The 18,799-nt window shown below is 37.2% G+C and overlaps 1 protein-coding gene across 5 annotated transcripts in view; it reads right to left on the minus strand.

Annotated features, from left to right (window-relative positions):
* Positions 1–1,998: 1,998 nt before the first annotated feature.
* kiz (kizuna centrosomal protein) overlaps positions 1,999–18,799 on the minus strand; it is a 43,108-nt gene continuing 26,307 nt past the window's right edge. The window contains exons 9-15 of one of the 5 annotated variants that reach the window (XM_058748543.1): positions 16,147–16,297; positions 14,755–14,920; positions 14,197–14,259; positions 12,777–12,863; positions 12,044–12,101; positions 5,060–5,103; positions 1,999–4,253 (exon numbers count right to left, since the gene is read on the minus strand). In XM_058748543.1, the coding sequence (XP_058604526.1) occupies positions 4,150–4,253; positions 5,060–5,103; positions 12,044–12,101; positions 12,777–12,863; positions 14,197–14,259; positions 14,755–14,920; positions 16,147–16,297 (673 nt within the window). In that variant the 3' untranslated portion in view covers positions 1,999–4,149. Of the gene's footprint in view, positions 4,254–5,059; positions 5,104–12,043; positions 12,102–12,776; positions 13,976–14,068; positions 14,662–14,754; positions 14,921–16,146; positions 16,298–18,799 lie in introns of those variants that run through there. The other 4 variants (XM_058748544.1, XR_009266648.1, XR_009266650.1 and 1 more) reach the window with 4 other exon arrangements.

Raw genomic sequence — 18,799 nt, forward strand, 5'->3', positions numbered from 1 at the left:
ACAAAAAAAAAAAAAAGAAAGCCGATTAATATTTTCTATATTTGATACAATCATACCGGCGTGATTAGAACGTTGGGTGCATCATATCATCAGCTGATAAATACAAATCTGCATTCACTGGCTGGCGCTGAGCCAGAGAGAGACGCGTTTTTACAGCGCTGCATTATAACCAATCACACGATTCTGCTGAGCTTATGAATGCAATGACCAATCAGAGGCGTTCAGATGAGTCATCGCTAAAATGCCGGTGTTTTCTTTACTCGCTCGCTGACTGAATACCTCTTTCTGGCGAATTCTCTCCTCAGAAACAACAAAGTGCAAATGTGTGTACGAATATGTAAGTAAGATATTCATTTCATAGTGTAAACGGCTTCAGTGATTTTAATGGGAGTTTTTGAGAGTGCTTGAACTCTAGACTGACATTAAAAATGTTCTTTGATAATGTAAATGTTCTTTGCTCTCTTTCTGTACAATGAAAGTGTTATGATTAGTAGCCTAACTTACAATGTTTTTATTCACATTAACTTTCAATGTTAAATTCACATTAAATATAAAGTCAGTCATATTAAAATATGTTATGGCATGGCACCCATATCTGTTAATTAAGTAAACAGACAGGTTTTTATGCATGGTTAATAGATTACATTATTAGGTTACTTTGACCATGGCCCACTAGATCAAATACCATAATCTATAGGTGAGAATCAAGATATTTCATGATATAGTTAATGCATTTGGGAATGTTTCATGTTTCATGACGCCACTGAATCTTGCCTTTTGCTTACAGAGTGAACAGATGATACACGCATTGTGAAATTTATATCAATTTGCTGAGGCAATGTATGTGTATTATCTAATCTGATGTAAATTGTGACAGTTTTTATCCAGCACCTCATCAAGTCTCTTGCATCGTGAAAGGACACATGTAATACCCTAAAAAGCACAAAGGTTTTGAATGAACGACAATCTATGTAACAAGTGTGATCTGTGGATTTTTGTACTAAAGGTTTCAAAAAACCTCTTGTGGAAATAGTATCCTAAGCCATTAAAAGAAAAAAAAACTTTCAAATATAAAGAAAAAATAAATACTGAAATATTTTGGAATGTTTAAAATTGACACTATGTCTAAGTCAGGCAAAAGCAACGTCAAGGTCATGGGTTTGATTTGCATAAATTGACCCGTACAGTATGTGTACATTGGGAAATGCAGGCGCATTACAGAAGGGCTGATATACAGTAGAAACATGCCACAATATACAGCATGGTCCAAGAAATCAGACTACTGTCGATGACATTCATATTGCACTAAAGACTGTTCATGCAGAAGTGTTTTTCACCTAAAACACTGCAGTACATTTAGTCTTTACAAGAAAACGATTCAATACTGTGCACAGCCCACATTCCCCCAACCCACAGGTCCTATTTGCATATTATAAAATGGCTTTTGCATGGACACCCAACAAAACCAGGTAAACTGTATATTTCCAAGCAAAAGGAGGTTTAATTATCTATATCTGTATGAATCAAAACGTGAAACGTGGGCTTGAATGATGAAAAGCACGGCCTTTGTGTCTTCGTTGAACATCCTCAGAAACGCTGTCAGAGAAACCACAGGCGAGTAAATGAATATTTCATTAAGGTCTATTGAAACAGAAGATCAAATGACCTTGTTTTAAATCATTATTCCCTGATAAAAATAAAAGTGGATAGGGGGAGAGTGGAAGGGACACACTTGAAACTTCAACTTGTCGAATAAGCGTGAATAAATTACACAAACACGCAATATGCAAATAGCACAATGCTGGCATATCATTGTTAATAAGAGTGTTTAACTTCCCTACTTGCTTTCATCTAGGTCTTCCTTTCTTTTATTGTGTGAGATTGTTCCTGAAACAAAAACAGACATGTCTGGCCTTCGCTGCATATCATTCAAAGCCAAAACACAAGTTTAGCTTAGGTGCCCAATGCCGTGAACAATTAAACACGCTGACAGTTTACGGTGGACTGAAGAAAAATGTTTAATTATGATAACTGAGACCTTGACCAAAAATCATCTCGACATTTAAAGCTAAATTAATATATGATAAAATACTGTTTTTAACACATTATAACTACATATAAACGTTTTTATTTTTTTTGAAGGATACTTTTATTCAGCAAGGATGCATTAAATGAATCAAAGTGGCAGTAAAGACATTCATAAGAACTCTATTTATCTCCAGACTCCACAATTAAGCAGCACAACCAATACTAAATTATTATTGTTATATAATAATAACAATCATAATATAGATTTGAAAAAAGAAATCAGTTTCGTAGGGTATGAAAAGTGCCTTTGGAATGTACCGCGTGACATGTTGCTGCACATGTACCATGCATAATACTGATAACAGCTAGACAAAAGCAGACTTTCTTCTCAATAAAAAACATGTAGATCGAACCGATTTAATTCTTCAGATGAATGGAGATTCAGCAACGGACATCCTAACTGAGCCTTGAAATCAGGCACTATACACCATTAAACAGATGATTTAAATCGAGAATGTCTCTGAATCTGAATGCTTTAATGACCTTCCCTGCTGGGAGAGCACCGTGCACGCTTATAAAGTGGCGTCGTACACACAAAGAAATCAAAAGCAAAACATTTTCTCTGTTTTGATGTGACATCATTTACAAGTCGCACTCTGGGTTCGGCTTTTCTCTTTTTTTTTTAGCACGTCCGTGGGCCCTAGCGCTCGGAAGGCGGTTCCTTTAAAAAGCGTTCACGGCGTTGTTACAGGCTGGCACAACGTAACTCTCTCACAGAGCTTCCTCCATCACACAAGTATCTGTTGACATGATCCTTAACACAGATATTATGTGAGGGGAGCTTTTTAGCAATCTCCAAATTATGCAGGCGCGTTTCGACGCGTGCGGGTCAAGGCTGGCTGCAGCCATTACGGCTAATGAGTGTGGAGTCCTACTCTAGCAGGTTCGGCCTCATAAAGTTACTTAAAAGCCAACTAATGGAATCATACTGATGGATAGAATGCTGCAGGTTTTGTATCATTACAGGATAACATGCCTCCGTGCATGTTAAATATGATGAAACCAAATGAACTCAGAGTCACAGACAAAATGACAATCCCCTGTCACGGGCGATGTAGATTATTGATGGCTGGGAAACAGTTCTGGAAATCCGTGCACAGCAATTTTAGTTTGCAATGTTATTTTCAGGTCCATTAGAAAAAGGGTTACAGTCGTTATCACTGATTGGCTGTTTTGGAAAAATAACCGTTATTACTGTAATGATATTGCTGTGTTTGATCAGTGCTCTTTTCAATGCCTAATCATAATTATCTGTAATTTTAACTATCATGTGGAGTCTAAAAATAGCCATTAGAGGGGCATATTATAACAATGAATCGAAGCCAGTGCGTCACATGCTTTGTACAGTAACACAGACGTCTGTGTCTATGATGCAAAATGTATAAAAACTAACTTGACATCCCCCAAGAATCAGCCAGAGAGCATAAAAATGGGCGCACATTTGCTATAAGAGACAAATCCTGAAGTGGACTTTGCAGCACGCATATCGCCGGTCGGGGAGACGCTCACGTCGCGTTCGGCTGAAGAAATCGCTTTTCTACCGCCACAAATACAGAGAGCGTTTGTTTCTATATTGAGATGAGCACAACGCATTTTGTCCTCCTAAATGGGCCAGGGGTACTTGAGTGAGTTCAAAGGTGTTTCAGCAGCATGCAGAGTGGCCATTGTGCACTGGCTTTTCATAGGAGTTGACTCAGAGCATTCCACTCCAACTCACCGCCAGGTACCTGCAGCATCTAAAATGCGTAATATTCAACACAGAGCAAAGGAATCACTTTAAAAACCAAGTTTAATCTATTTCAACCAGGCCCAAGTGTTGTTCAGCTAAAGAGATTCAAGCAGGGTTAACACCGACATGTTTTGAAAACCCTTCACAGTCTTTGGCCACAATAAAGAGGATGGCTCTTTTTTGTTTTCGTGGAATGTCGCACTCATTCCTCAGTGAAGATTTTTGTTTGTTTTGCGAGCGTATAAAGGCATCTCTTTCAAACATATTAACTGCTCGTCGAAATTAAAAAAAAAATATATAACACGACAGTGTGAACTCACAAAAGAGAAACGCTAATCATAAAAATCATCAAAGTCATGGCTGCTGGTGTTGCGGGACTGAGGACGCAAGGCCATTTCGATCTCAGAATTGCTGTCATCTGATTCTCCCCAAAATGCTGCAAACAAAAATATATACGTACACCATTAGCATCTGTTGGAGTAAGGGGGCAGAGATGAACTTGCCTATGAACAAAATGATAAAAAGAAAAAAAATATATCACATTAAATAATTCCAGAGAAAGAAAAAGAAAAATCACTTTTGGGTGTTGGGGGGTTGTACAAAATATAGGTGACACATACTACTATGATTTTTTTCAATATTTTTGAAAGAAGTCTCTAATGCTCATTAAGGCTTTATTTATTTGATCAAAAATACAGTAATATTGTTCAATATTATTATAATTTAAAATGTCTGTTTTCTATTGTAATCTATTTTAGAATGTAATTTATTTCTGTGATCAAAGCTGAATTTCCAGCATCATTACTCCAGTCTTCAGTGTCACATGATCTTTCAGAAATCATTCTAATATGCTGATTTGCTGTTCAAGAAACATTTCTTATTATCATCGATGTTGAAAAAATGTTTGTCCTGTTTCATATTGTTGTGGAAACCGTGATACCCCAAACCTTTGAATGACAGTGTAAGTAAAAAAATAATAATAATAAAAAAAAAACTTAAATTGATCAACGGTGACAGTAAAGACATTTATAATGCAACAAAGGATTTCTATTTCAAATAAATCTGACTGGTAGTGTTTTCACAAAATGTAGGCAGTACAGTAAACAGTACACAAGTAGGAGTGTATCTTAATGTGGATCGTAAGAATTCAAATAAAGGCATATCCACACAATGTGCTGGCAGCTGCATTTAACACCAGACGCCACGTTTTCAACACTTTAGTCATTTGTACAGCGGTCTTACCCTTTGACTGGACAGCAGAGAAAGCTTTACTCTTTGCAGTCTTTCTGTGAGAAATGAAAAGAAAAAAAGAAATCTCTATAAACATTTGAACCATATCACACAATCATTTGAACCATATCACACAATCAGAGACACATAATTTCATCAGTTTAGCCACAACACACAAATGATCCAGGAAGCCATCATCTCTTACCAAAACGTTGTCTTTTCTTTCAAAGGTACCTATAACCAAACTCTGAAGAACATCATTTCCCCTCAGATGGGGCGAGTGGCCAAATAAACTTCCTTGACTTATTTTCTAATGGCGCCGAAGGACCCGGTCAGGACTCTCTATTCATAAGTGTACTGAGCGCCGGGTTGCCGGGTTCCCAGGTTCCCATAGCATCACTGATATCTCTATGTAAATGCATGACCCCTGACAAGCCTTTGATCTGCATTGATGCATATGCAAAAGCTCACGCTACTTTTCATACAGGCTTCCTTCTTCATTTACATCAGCACAGGGCTATTCAGATCTCAACAATGACGTCTTCATCTTCACCCTCATCCTCACCCTCACCCTCCATGTCTTCATACATCCATATCACTGATTTCGTTTTCACGTCCATGTACTTGAAAAGATTCTGGGAGCAAGAGTAAGAATATTTAGTTTCCCTTTGATGCATGTGGATGAATAAACCAAATGCCGATTGTATGTGTATTCACGTGTGCCCCGCCGACCCGACGGCAAATTCAGTCACGTGCGCACAACCTTGACACTGACCAAAGGGGCTGTAAAGATGTAGTTGAACTCAATTAGGCTGGCTCTCATATAATTCAGCTTAGCTCTTTTGTTTCCAGAGCATCTCTGCACAAAGTAAGACATTTCATCAATTCTATTGATGCATGTATGCAGATGCTATGATCAGGGTCAGAACGAACAAGTTACATAAATCACCTTTGGCTCAATAAGAATACAACTCCAAACTCATAAAACACAGAGCATCAAAGTTACAGTAGACAGATACAAAAAGTACCAAAGATGCATTCACTCCCAGGGTCAAAGGACGTGACTGACATGAAGCTCGTGAAAAACCTTTCTGAAACAGATACTGGCAGCTGAATTCTTTTTCATCAAAGTTTACAATATATAGTAGACCGATCGTGAAGGTTACTTTGATGACTTTAGGAGAAGCAAAACCCAAGAAAGGCAAAGAAACATACTATTAAGGGTGAAGTCTTGCAAAGAACAACAACGCAGACAGTAACCATCCTCTTGCTCAAAATGGCCCTTTAAGGTGGACTGAGCACAGTCTTTATTAAATATGATCAGCAGATATTTGAGATTTGTGTTGCATAGATAGCATGATGGGAGCACATTCAAAACACGTATCCAGAGCATTAGAAATACTTTCATGTAGCATAATTTGTTATGGTATATCTATTATACTTAAGCTCTCTGTGATTTAAAAAAAAAAAAAAAAATTTATATACACTGTAAAAAGTGATAAGTTGACTTAACTTAAAAAATTTTAGGAAACCCGTTGCCTTAAAATTATTAAGTAAATAATAATTAAAAATAAAAAGTTAAGTGAACTTGACAATTCAATTAACTTATTTTTTTAATTATCATTTACTTAAAAATTTAAAGGCAACGGGTTTCCTCAATTTTTTTAAGTTAAGTCAACTTATCACTTTTTACAATGTATACTGACTGACAGTATAATTTTGTTAGATTTCATTCTTCTTGCATAAAAAATATTTATTTGGTAAGCAGCTGCATAATGAATGGACAGACTGACTGTATATTATTCCTCACATACACTACCTTATTTTAAAAAGTTAGAAATATTGCATTTATTAGATCCCAAATATAATACAGAAAAAATAATATTTTTGTGAAATATTACTACAATTTAAAAGAACAGGTTTTTACTTTAAAATATTTTATTTCTGTGATGGCAAATCTAAATTTTCAGCACCATTACAGTGTCACGTGATCCTTTAGAAATCATTTTAATGTTCAATGTTCAATGTTCAATGTTCAATTTATTTATAAAGCACATTTAATACAACTTTAGTTGACCAAAGTGCTGTACATAAAACATAAACATCTAAAAAATTTACAAATCTAAGCGCTGCATTTAGTATTTTAATATGCTGATTTGCTGCTTACAAAACATTTTTCTTATTATTATCAATTTTGAATACAGTTATGCGGTTTCATGTTTTTATAGAAACCATGATATATTTTTGAATACTTTTATGTATAAAGTTCAAAATATTATATTTGAAAAATTTTTTTAAAACATGACAAATGTTTTACTGACACTTTTGATCAATTTAAAATGTCCTTTCTAAATAACAAAAATAAATAAATAAATACAAAAAATTATATATATATATATATATATATATATATATATATATATATATATATATATATATATATATATATTTTTTTTTTTTTTGTGGTAGTGGTAGTGTATGCTTACTGCATAGTATATATTATCTATTTATTTATTTTGTAATCCAGGAGTATGTTTTGTCATGTCCTAGTATATATGCCGACACTATAGGAATTGCTGATGAGAGTTTGACATAAAGGACAGTTTTTGAATAATGATTACATTGATGGGTCATGCTTAAAAATGCTTTATGGGAAAATTAAATACTAAAGTTACAAACAAACATCTTGTGTACAATTTTCCATCTCCCTTTCAAATTGAAAGCTGAAAATAGGGAGGCCTTTCTCTTTCCCAGCAGCGAACGCTAAAGCAAAATTTGAGGGCTTTTTCCCCCTTTAGTCATGATGAGCTCAATAATAAATACATGTTTGGGTGGGTAAATAGGGCTATTCTTTTATATAACTTGCTTGCCATGGGAATGCTCTATCAGCTGGGCCACTTCAGACAGTGACGAGTCTGATTTCAAGACACTATTATCATAGAGAGCTGTGAATGTCACTGACCCTCCAATCTAATATTCCATTTCCATAAACATTTATGCCAGTTCATCTTGCACTGAGGTTCACTTAATTGAGGCAACGAATCTGAATATGTAAGACAGGGCTGGCCACTGTTTGGCTGCGTCTCATACACAGAGGTGAATGTAATGTGTAAAATGATGCAAATTACTGCTTTGACGGCAACCTCTCTCTATTTCCCTCCGCTCCGGCGTTTACTTTTTCCGCTCTCCCTCTGTTCCACGTTGTTTTGAGCATTTGGATGTATTTGCGATATTTGATGAAAAGTGCCCCAGTGCGTTTTTAGGCAAGCATTTGATACATTAATATATGGGGTGTGTGGGTTGTTGTTATGATATCTATGAGCTATGAATAAAAGACGTCTCTCGGCATCCTATGCAGCAATACGCTTCATGTAAATAGACTGCGGTTAGTCTGCGTTTGTTGTCTGGGCCAAGTTATTTTCATAATACCTGTGATCACGTACGATTATAGTTCTGCGATTACATTTGATGAAAGTGTATCATTGTGATATTGTTCCTTTTGAAATAGTCTGTTTATAAAGTAAAACAAAATGCATGTGTGTCATGTCAAAAATTGCAGATATTCACTTATATTAAAAAAAACAAATGTAATTTATTGATTAGATAGATAGATAGATAGGTAGGGTAGGTAGGTAGGTAGGTAGATAGATAGATAGATAGATAGATAGATAGATAGATAGATAGATAGATAGATAGATAGATAGATAGATAGATAGATAGATAGATAGATAGATAGATAAGCACATGCTTAAAAAAGATTTTTGGACTGTTGCAACATGTTTTAAAAGAAAATACTGTCCAATCAATTCCATTTTCCACGTTTAATTCAGTGTGTTACTTGCTAATGTTACTAATTTTCAATTTGAGTGAAAATTGTTTCTACACCAATTTTATTTTTCAGTCTATAAGTATAAAAGAATCTATACCTATCATGAGAATATAGCATATGAATATAAACATCTACACGCCTCCACAGCTATGCTAATAGAACACGTTCTTTGGATCAGTGTTTGTGCAAGGTAGCAGTAGCACCTCCTACACCGGTCCCAGCTGTGACCCACAGCAGCACTGATTTACCATTGATTAGACCCCTGAAAGAGCCAAGAGCTCTGGAGTGAGGTAATGATTCAGAGCAGCAGAGAGAGCGCCCTCTACTTGTTACCGGCTGCCACTGTCACAGTACCAATGGCTGGGCTAAATATGAGTTCCCTCTCCTGGCCAAGAACCAGAACTGCAGGAGAACAGGCAGGGGGCTTTTCTATTTATTTGTGGTTGTGTACACACAGACAGCACCTCAAGGGAACTGGGTCACTGCATTTATTGCCTTTTTTTTATTCAACTCCGGTATTAATTTAGTATCACAAAACGAAGACCTCACCTCAGAAATAAAGAAAGTGTCATTTTTGGCTCAGTGAAATAAATATTGTTATGCGTAGAGAGGACTCTTTTTTTAGTAGACAAAAGCAGGTGGACATAGAGAGGCACAAAGAAAGAGAGTGACCCCCACTGGCTACTGCTGTTTAGTGCTACCCCCGTTACACCCACCACCCCGGACACGCTCATTCACTGGTGGATAGCTGAAGACACACACTGTCATTTTAGTTGACTAAAACTAAAACCATAAAAAGGGGGGAAAAAAAATTGTTACTTGAATTAAACGTTAATTCTGAAATAAAATATTCAAAAATAATAATTTTAGCCATTTGGCAGATTTGTATTTCTCATGGCGATATTTCTAATTTTCATTTAGTTTAACTTGATGTACTAAAATAAAAATGAATTAAAACAATATAGACCATCTAGACAAAAAAACTAAACAAAAACTTAGTAGTATCTCAATGACATAAAAATTAAAGTGCACAAGTGCAAATTTGTCAAACTAGAAAACTCTTAAAAGAACTACTTCCTTTACATTTTAACAATCCTGCTGCAGTTACACAAGCATTCGTTTTTCTCAATGTGAGAAACTGATGAAATATTGGTGAAGATGTTATACAAACCCACTACTAATCCTAACCTGTTATTTGTCATAAAGCAACAGAGTGGGACATTAAGAAACTGCGAGCAAGCGAGATCTGCGCTACATGCCTGCAGTAGCAGAGGACACAATAGCGGCTGAAGAGGAGGAAGCTGTGGCATGCAGCCTTTAACAAAGCACAGGAACAAGAGGTCTTTACATGGAGTGCAGCTGCTTATTCCAGCGCTCTCCTTCCTGAATCACTGCGGCATACAGGCGTAACAAACACCGCCTGGTCCGTCTGCACAGCCTCTGAATTATAACACAATAAAACGCTGTGTTCGATAAAAGTATTTCACAGTAAAAACGGCACGCTGACGAGAGCGCAGGGAAGGGAATTAAGAAAAAAAAACGGGGGTGGATATGAAAGACCCCAATTCTCTTCAGTGCTATAATAGTGAAATGAACACACATAAATGTGTTAAGAGTATCTCTTTGCATCTTGTATGGACTGCATGTATTTAATCTGGAAAGCTTATTATGGGCGAGTCATTGCTATGCAAAGCAGCGCCTGACGCTTTTCTCTGGTCTTTTCAGCCCAGCGCAGTGTTTGGCCAATAGGCCTGGCCCCCCGCCTCTCATTGGGCATTCATAACATGCAACATTTGCACAATGTATCTCTCAAAGACTGCTGAATAGGGGGCCTTAATACTCATGTAAACAACTGCAAACCAATTACTTAATGAATCAGCCCCACACATAATGAGGAGGCGCACAAAGGCCCATAAATGCATTTTTTGCACCAAAGCGCCTGCTTTAAACTCTGATTCTTCAGCTACGGTCTCGGCTTAAGCGCAAAATCATAATTACGGCTAAGAAAGAGAGGCACTTGATTTATTTTATTTTGCTTTATTACTATTTTGTCGGGAGTTTTGGTCCGAACCAGAAGGTCTTTTAATGTGCCCATCGGCTCAGTGACAGAATGACAGCAGTAAGTGACGGAGACGAGAGAGCGAGAAAGCAGAGAGGACGGGGGAACAGCACATGTAGTGTTCTACTGGTGCTCGAGTGCAGGGTACTTGTAGAGGCAATAAAGCGCAAGAAGTGACTGGCAGAAGAGGAATTCTTCAACACGGCACAAAAAAAAAAAAAAAGTGCCACAAAATATTTTACCTGAAAGCAACGCAAATGCTCCAATGCTAACCTTCATCTTTGCTGTGAGCTTTTAAACAACCTCTAACCCTCCACAAGCGATGGAGAGTCTCCGGCAGGGTTCTCAGGAGCTCTGTGAGGTTCTGGGATGATCCAAAAGCATCTTGCACTAGAGACAGCTTATGTTTATTAATGAGGCCATTCATTGGGCAGACTGTGGCATCCATCAGAGAGCTCTGTCAGAGTGCGATCATTATACCCTTTCCTCTGCAAATAGTGTAAACTAGCTGAGAGAGAGCAAGGGGAGGCGGGCAAAGAGTGGGCATAAAGACTGGGCAGAAGAGAGAGAAAAGGAGAAAGAGAAGAAAAAAAAAAAAAAGACGCAGACACAGGGAGGGAGACTTTCGACCCTTGTGTCAGCGTGATGCTCGGAAAAGCATGTGAAATCAGAGACAATTACTCTTCACGAGGTTTACCCATCCATTACCTGCCCTAATGGATTCATGGAGGAGAGGCGCTGCTAGGAGGCCTGCGTGTCTTAGCTGATTGTGTGAACTTGTGTTGATGTGAAAACCTAAACATTGTACCCTCAAGATCCTTTTTCATCATTCAAAGTCCTGATTTACTGAAGCAATCAAATAATGCCGATGATGAGAGAGGAAGCTCTGAATGAAAATACAGCTTGACTGATGCCTCCCACGTGAACTTGTGTTAATGATGCTAAGAGTGTTTCAAGGACAAACACATATTGCTTTTTTATTAAAAGAGGACAAATGGAAAACATTTTTTTTTTTTTTTTTCTTATATATATATATATATATATATATATATATATATATATATATATATATATATATATATATATACACACATTTGTGAGTACTTACCGGCTATTTTGCGTTAAAGAGTCTCGGAGCGCTTCAGATCTCTCCAATTTGTTGATGTCTTTGGATAACAAACAAATAAGGGTGTGTTATTATTACACATTTATACTACAATATTAAAAATGCATTATATGCATGTACACACAATTTTGTTAATTTGTATGATCAGTATAATCATAATGTATTTAGAAATATCATATATTTGTCTGAAAAAATACAGATAATATTTATTATGAATAACAGTAAACTCTCCAGATGTTTTAAATGTAACTGGGTTGAATTGGCGTACATGTAGTTTAAAAGAGAAAGGGCGATTTATGTATTTATATATTCTTACAATTAACAAGTGATTTACAATTAGGGGCAATAATAAAAAAAAAAAAAACATGTTTGTTTATGGTTGTCTGCCAATATCTGGCAATTATGGTGCTGGTACTTTAGGCATGAGGTGGGGAAAACAAATGAACTTGAACTTTATAGGCACAAATGGCAGTTTCTTGAGAATGGGCCGTTTGAAAATAATTATTTACAAACACACTCTGGACACACAACCTGCAAAATGTAATAGTTACAATAAATGTAACAATTCAAGAATAGCGATATTAAGAACAGTTTAAATAAGTTTCAACCAAATAAATTATATTTGATATAAAACTTTTAAATGTTTCATGGAAATAAACAAAGCACAACATATGCTTTGTCAAACTTTGGAACATTTTCTATTATTTTCCGTTACCTGGCGGCTCAGAATCCTCCTCCACCGAGTCACTCAAGTGCCTCTCTTGTGCCACAGACTGTTTAAGCAGCTGATATGCTTTAGTCTCTATAGGAAAAAAAAAAAAATACAAAATGCAAAAAGCAGCTAGTCAAATATTTGCTAAAGACCTCGACTTCCAACTTTCCAGAGCCTTGATGTTTGATGAACCAACATCAGCTCTTTAAGGCCACTGATGAGCAAAGAGAGGAGGTGAAAAACAGAGTGAGTGAGCACTAAACTATTGATCTAATCCAGACGCACAGACAGGCTGCCGTCTCCGTGAAAAAAAAGAACCCGCCGGCTTTTGTGTTGCCGCACATCTTATAGGATTCCATTTAAAACTCTGTCTTTCATGTTCTATAAACTTTGGAAATTGAGATCTTTAACCAGCGAGCATTCAAGCTTAAAATATTTTTGAAAGCGAGCCCTGGAAAACAAAAGTATGACGGTTTTAAATGCCGAAAGCAGACGGAGAAACAAATTGCAAAGTGGTTATGCCCCCAAAGACAAAATACTTTCCAGCATCTCGTTATCCTCATATCTGCAGTATGGCATGTTGTTTATTGCTGGTTTCTTCCAGTGTAATGACTGCAAAATATAGGCATCAGTAGCATGTAGAAAGAGCATCTAAAGATTTCCTTTTTGTTCGCCATATACATAAAACACTATTGTGCGTGGCGGCGATTTACCGACATGGAGACGGTGGAAGGCCACCGTTCGGACGCTGTTTCCACTGATGATTGCAAAGTGATGTAATACGAAAGGCAACAGAACTCGACACAGTCTTCATTAGCCGCATGTAAACAGCTCATAAGCAGCCAGGGACAGCAGAGGCGGTTTTCTACTACCATAATGCCTTTGATTAGTTGCAGTGAGAAGCTGGACTTCTCTCTCTGTGGTGCTCTTGGGCTAGCCCTGCGCATGAAAGGCACAGTTTGAAATCAGATAGCCAAGTGGAATAATGGATAGTTTTACATTTCTGAGCTGGCGCTGGGACTTGCTACCCGAGGCTTTTCAAAGGATGCCTTGACATCCAGTCTTTTCAAGTCCGCCTCTGGCTGGCATTGTTTAGTAGATAATGAGAACCAATGACAGATCTTGTGCGGCACCCCCAACCCGGCCGGCGGACAATTAAACCTCCGCATTATGCGCTCTGAGAATCTCAGTTTCACCCATACCTAGGGCAGAAGAAAAGAGACGGGTTTGTTTTCTCTGCCGATAATTAGAGGAACTGTTCCACTCTTCAGGTGGGACTTTGACCTCTGATTCACCTTGATCATCCTTTCACAGCTATCCAGTTGGGAAAAAAAGGGACCCCCATTATCTACTGCGTGAGGAGAAAGACAAAACAGGCACAGAAGAACTCCCGAACGGGCGCTTCTTCGATCTGCCTTTTTACCTCTAATAGGAATACTTTCCACTGGGCTTTGGTCGGCACTGTCCTCTTCAGCACTTTGAATTCCTGAAACAAAGAAAAGAGAAGGAAAGCGCAGCTCAGAGAGACGGTGGAAGAGCGAGACAGAGGAGAAACGAGAAAGAAAAGAAAGAGAGAGAGAGCTGGGGAAGGGGGGTGGGGAGCTTTTTCAATCTGAACAGCAGGACTGATTAAGACAGGTTTAAAGGGAGAATGAAGGCTGGCTGGCTTTGTCAGAAATGAGATTTGGGCAAAAGTGTATTCTCATGAGGGTCAGAGCTCTGGCATCCTGCGAGTACTCGAGGTCCCCTCTTCCTTCATCAGAACGGAGCCACCGAGCTGATGTTTCTCTGCTTTGGCACTGGAAATGAGCCGTTCATGCGGTTTGCCTGCTTTTGGGGAGTCCCTCTCAGTTTCTCTCTCTGTTCTAAACTGTCTTGCTCTTAACACCTGTGCGTATTTAAAAACCATCTTTGCAATAAGCAGAATTTGTAAATGCAAAAAAGTTCCAGCTAAGCAGAAAAGTCAAACAAGCCTACTAACCTTGTGTTCCAACAGTTTGCTCAGTTGTTTTGGAAGGCCTGGCGGGCTTGATTTCCACACTGTCATCCAGAAGAGAGGGCAAGCTGCAAGAAGATGACAGTTCACTTTCTGACGGCTGATGGGTCTCAGATTCGTGGATCAGAAGCCTCTTCAACAGCTCCCCTGCCTGGATGACAAAGAGACGATTTTTCTGTATTTCAGGGTTCCACCACCTAATATTTCCAGTCATGCATGATTAGAAAAAATGGCTAGAAAAAAATTATATTTAACAAAAACTAATCCTGGAAATCGCAGTTTTGAAATTCTGTGATATTTCCAGATCATGTTATTCATAATGATATCAATATGTGTGTACAGTGTCCAGATTCAGCCTGACTAGATTTAATGTGTTTTTTTGTTTTTAATTTTTGGAATTTGCTAAAAACAACAACAAAACATGTAGGATTCCCGCATAGAATCAGCAGCATCCACTGAATGTCTGTTGATTAAACATTTACTATTTGACACATTTTACCATGTATTTGAATTTAAAAATCTAATCTCCAGAATTCCAATTATTTTTTTTAGCAAAAATCAGTGCAGAAAATATGCAGATTCCATCTGAGCCACTCACTGCTCAGCCTCTCATCTTTTCACATACAATTATACAAGATCTGAGGGCTGATACCACAGGCAATGCACTGCATGAGGGAAGCTGATGACTGTTAGTTAGATTGTCATCCTCGGGTCAGATCCTGAGATCAGAATTCAGTTTCTCTGCATGAGATACAGAACAGACAGAATAACTGAATATACATGAGCAATATATAAACCACAACTATAAAGCAAGCCAAATAGTCACTAAGCAAGTAAAAAATGCTGATAAATTCTGCACTGTGTCAAGAGAAACTATCAGAAATAATGACAAGGAAAGGAGGTCAAATGTCAACTATTATCACATCCTAGCAATAGATTCACACATCAGAGGCCAAATGCCACATAACACAGTCTTGTAACAACAGGAGAGTAACACCAACCCCCATGACCTCATTTTAACAAAAAAGAAAATAACTTTATAAAGCTGGAATTTATAGCAGGGCTGCTCTAGGAAAGACCCATATACATTTACAGGATGAGGTCATTTTACTGGACCAGCTGCATCATATTCTAAAAACATTCTTTTCTCGTAATTATTACATATTCCAGGATAATAATGCCTCCATATTCACCACAAACATTAAAAAGTGTTTTTATGGACACTAACATGAATCACTGAAACTTTAAGGGCATTTTCAGCACTGCTAAAGTATATTTTAGAAAGAAAGAAAGAAAAAATACTTGCAGTATAAAAAAACAAAACAAAAACTGAGACTGAGAAATTATTGTGAAGCAGAAATCAGGTAAGAGCGATACCTTCTCAGTGTAGATGGCATTGCTTGGCACTAGGAGTGGAGTGAAGAGCTGGATGATGTGGTCAACGCTGAGGATTTTCTGTTGCTGAAGCTGGAAGAAGTGTCTGAAGCAGCAGTCCCACAGCAGAGCACTTTCAGCTGACAGACACGACCTGCATGCTCAAACCAGGACAAACAAATGTAATACAAACTCACTTGCATTCATATACATCACAATCAAGTAATGGCAAGAAACATTAACCACCCTGTTATTGGCTCATTAAAATTATTTATATATATATATATATATATATATATATATATATATATATATATATATATATATATATATATATAATATATACATTAGTGCTGTCAATCAATAAAAAAAATTAACTAATTAAATCACAATCTTTTTTCTGAAATTAATCGCAATTAATCCCACCTAACATTAAAATAGTCCAGGTGATATGTGCGAAATTTGAGGTGATATGTTCACTTTTTCATAAAAGCATGAAACTTGGTACAATTGTACAGGTTAGGGCCCTGAACATTTTCAGAAATGGAGCCATTGCAGAAACACCTCGTGGTTGCCATGGTGACCATTTTACTTTACGCCATAAACAAATTATATATTTTGTGTCATATCTCCTGAACCAAACATGATAACACAGAAAAGGTGATGTCTACCCCTATGTTTTGATGGTCAAGGCTTACAATGATACCATATACAAAAAAATAAACTGTTCAGGTGAAGAGTTAATGGTGAAATCAGCAATGTGAGAAGAAAATCACAGTATCTGAGAATCACAGTATCAGAGCATTTACAATAGTCCATATTATGGCTATCAATTTTTTCTTTCTTTGATAATGAGCTAATATTTTATTCAATAGTACAATAAAAGATTGTTTTAATTAACTAATTAATTATTAATTTGTTACATTTATGTATATAGCGCTTTACATGGAAATGGGAATATCCTCAAGCACCACCAATGTGCAGCATCCACCTGGATGATGTGACAGCAGCCATATTGTGCCAGAACGCCCATCACACACCAGCTTAACTAATATTTTATTTAATAGTACAATAAAAGATTGTTTTCAAGAATACAATCATTTATTTCAGAGACATAAAAACAAAAAAAAATCTCATATAAGGTTATTTTTCCTTACCTCTCAGGCAGAGTCAGGTAGGCGGTAGTATGTTTCCAATACATTATTGTTCTCTCTCAACAATGCTTTAACATCACACGCAGACGGCAATGCAATCTTGCTAAATTGTGTCCTATTTGCACCTCTTCTGCTGCACCGCTGTCATTTTCTGTGGGTCTCTGGAATTGCCAGTCAGCTTTCAACAAACTTCATTCTGGCCATTGCTTCTCAGTCTACTCTTAGTAACCTGGGCTTGACTGAGACCTGGATTCGTCCAGAAGACTCATCAACCACTGCTGTTCTCTCTAACAACTTCCCTTTCTCTCACATGCCCTATCAGGTTGGAAGGGTATTGGTCTTCTCATTTCTAATAATTAGAAATACTCAACCCACTCTTCCCTATGCTAAAAAAAAAAAAAAAAAAACTTTTGAGTTTCATGCTATTATATAGAGATGTTCTGATACCCTTTTTCCCTTCCCGATACCGATTCCGATACCTAGGCTCAGGGTATCGGCCGATACTGAGTACTGATCCGATACCTGGGTGTGTATCTGGTTATACAGCTGTATGTACTACTTACTAGCCCTGTATGAATTTATACAATTATTTTATGGTGTGCTTCACCACAGATAGATGGATGGATGGATGGATGGATGGATGGATGGATAGATAGATAGATAGATAGATAGATAGATAGATAGATAGATAGATAGATAGATAGATAGATAGATAGATAGTCTGGCGAGTAAACAAAAAATATAATATATAATGTTTGGAAAATGGCACATCTTTTTAAATATCTAAAAGTACACTCTTAACATCAGTCAGTCAAGCATTATAAATATATTATGATAATAAAGTATTATTTAATGATAGAACTTTAGCAATTAGAATTAAAACTTGGTAACCATGTATGAATGCATATTAGTCATTTTAACTGAACTTAGGACTGGTGGTGGTGCTTTTTTGGTCATTCAGTGTTTCTGTAAAAATGGGGAAAAAACTATCAATAATGCTGATAAGATAAAAATCATACTATGAATTCTATTAAGAACAATATAAACACACTAAGGATTAACGAGCTGCTGGATTCATGAATATTAATCACGTTGTCTGCATTGGCTCGAACTGATTTGCTGAAATCAAAACAGGGACGATAATAGGTGAGCGCCAGCCAATGAGATTGTCGTTTGCGCATTAGCTCCGCCTACTACCCGAGAACCTGGCAGTTAAGCTGAAGAATTCCAAAGGAACTCCGTTATTTTGACAGGAAAATACAACAAAAAATATCGTTTACATACCATTTGGAATTGACGCGCTACATGTAAGACTCTCTCTCTCTGTGTGTGAGAAAAAAGCAAAGCGACGCGTAGGCGAGTCGTGCGCTTCACACTAGAGTTTATGGTATGTCAAATACAGGTGTGCTTGCGCATTCATTCAGATGATCTGAAAAACAGATCGCTTGACGGAGAGGGAAACTCTGAAGCGCTCAGTCAGAGTGTTCAGCGAGTGACAATAT

Source organism: Onychostoma macrolepis, chromosome 17, assembly GCF_012432095.1.
Source record: "Onychostoma macrolepis isolate SWU-2019 chromosome 17, ASM1243209v1, whole genome shotgun sequence".
In the NCBI taxonomy this organism is placed as follows: Eukaryota; Metazoa; Chordata; class Actinopteri; order Cypriniformes; family Cyprinidae; genus Onychostoma; species Onychostoma macrolepis.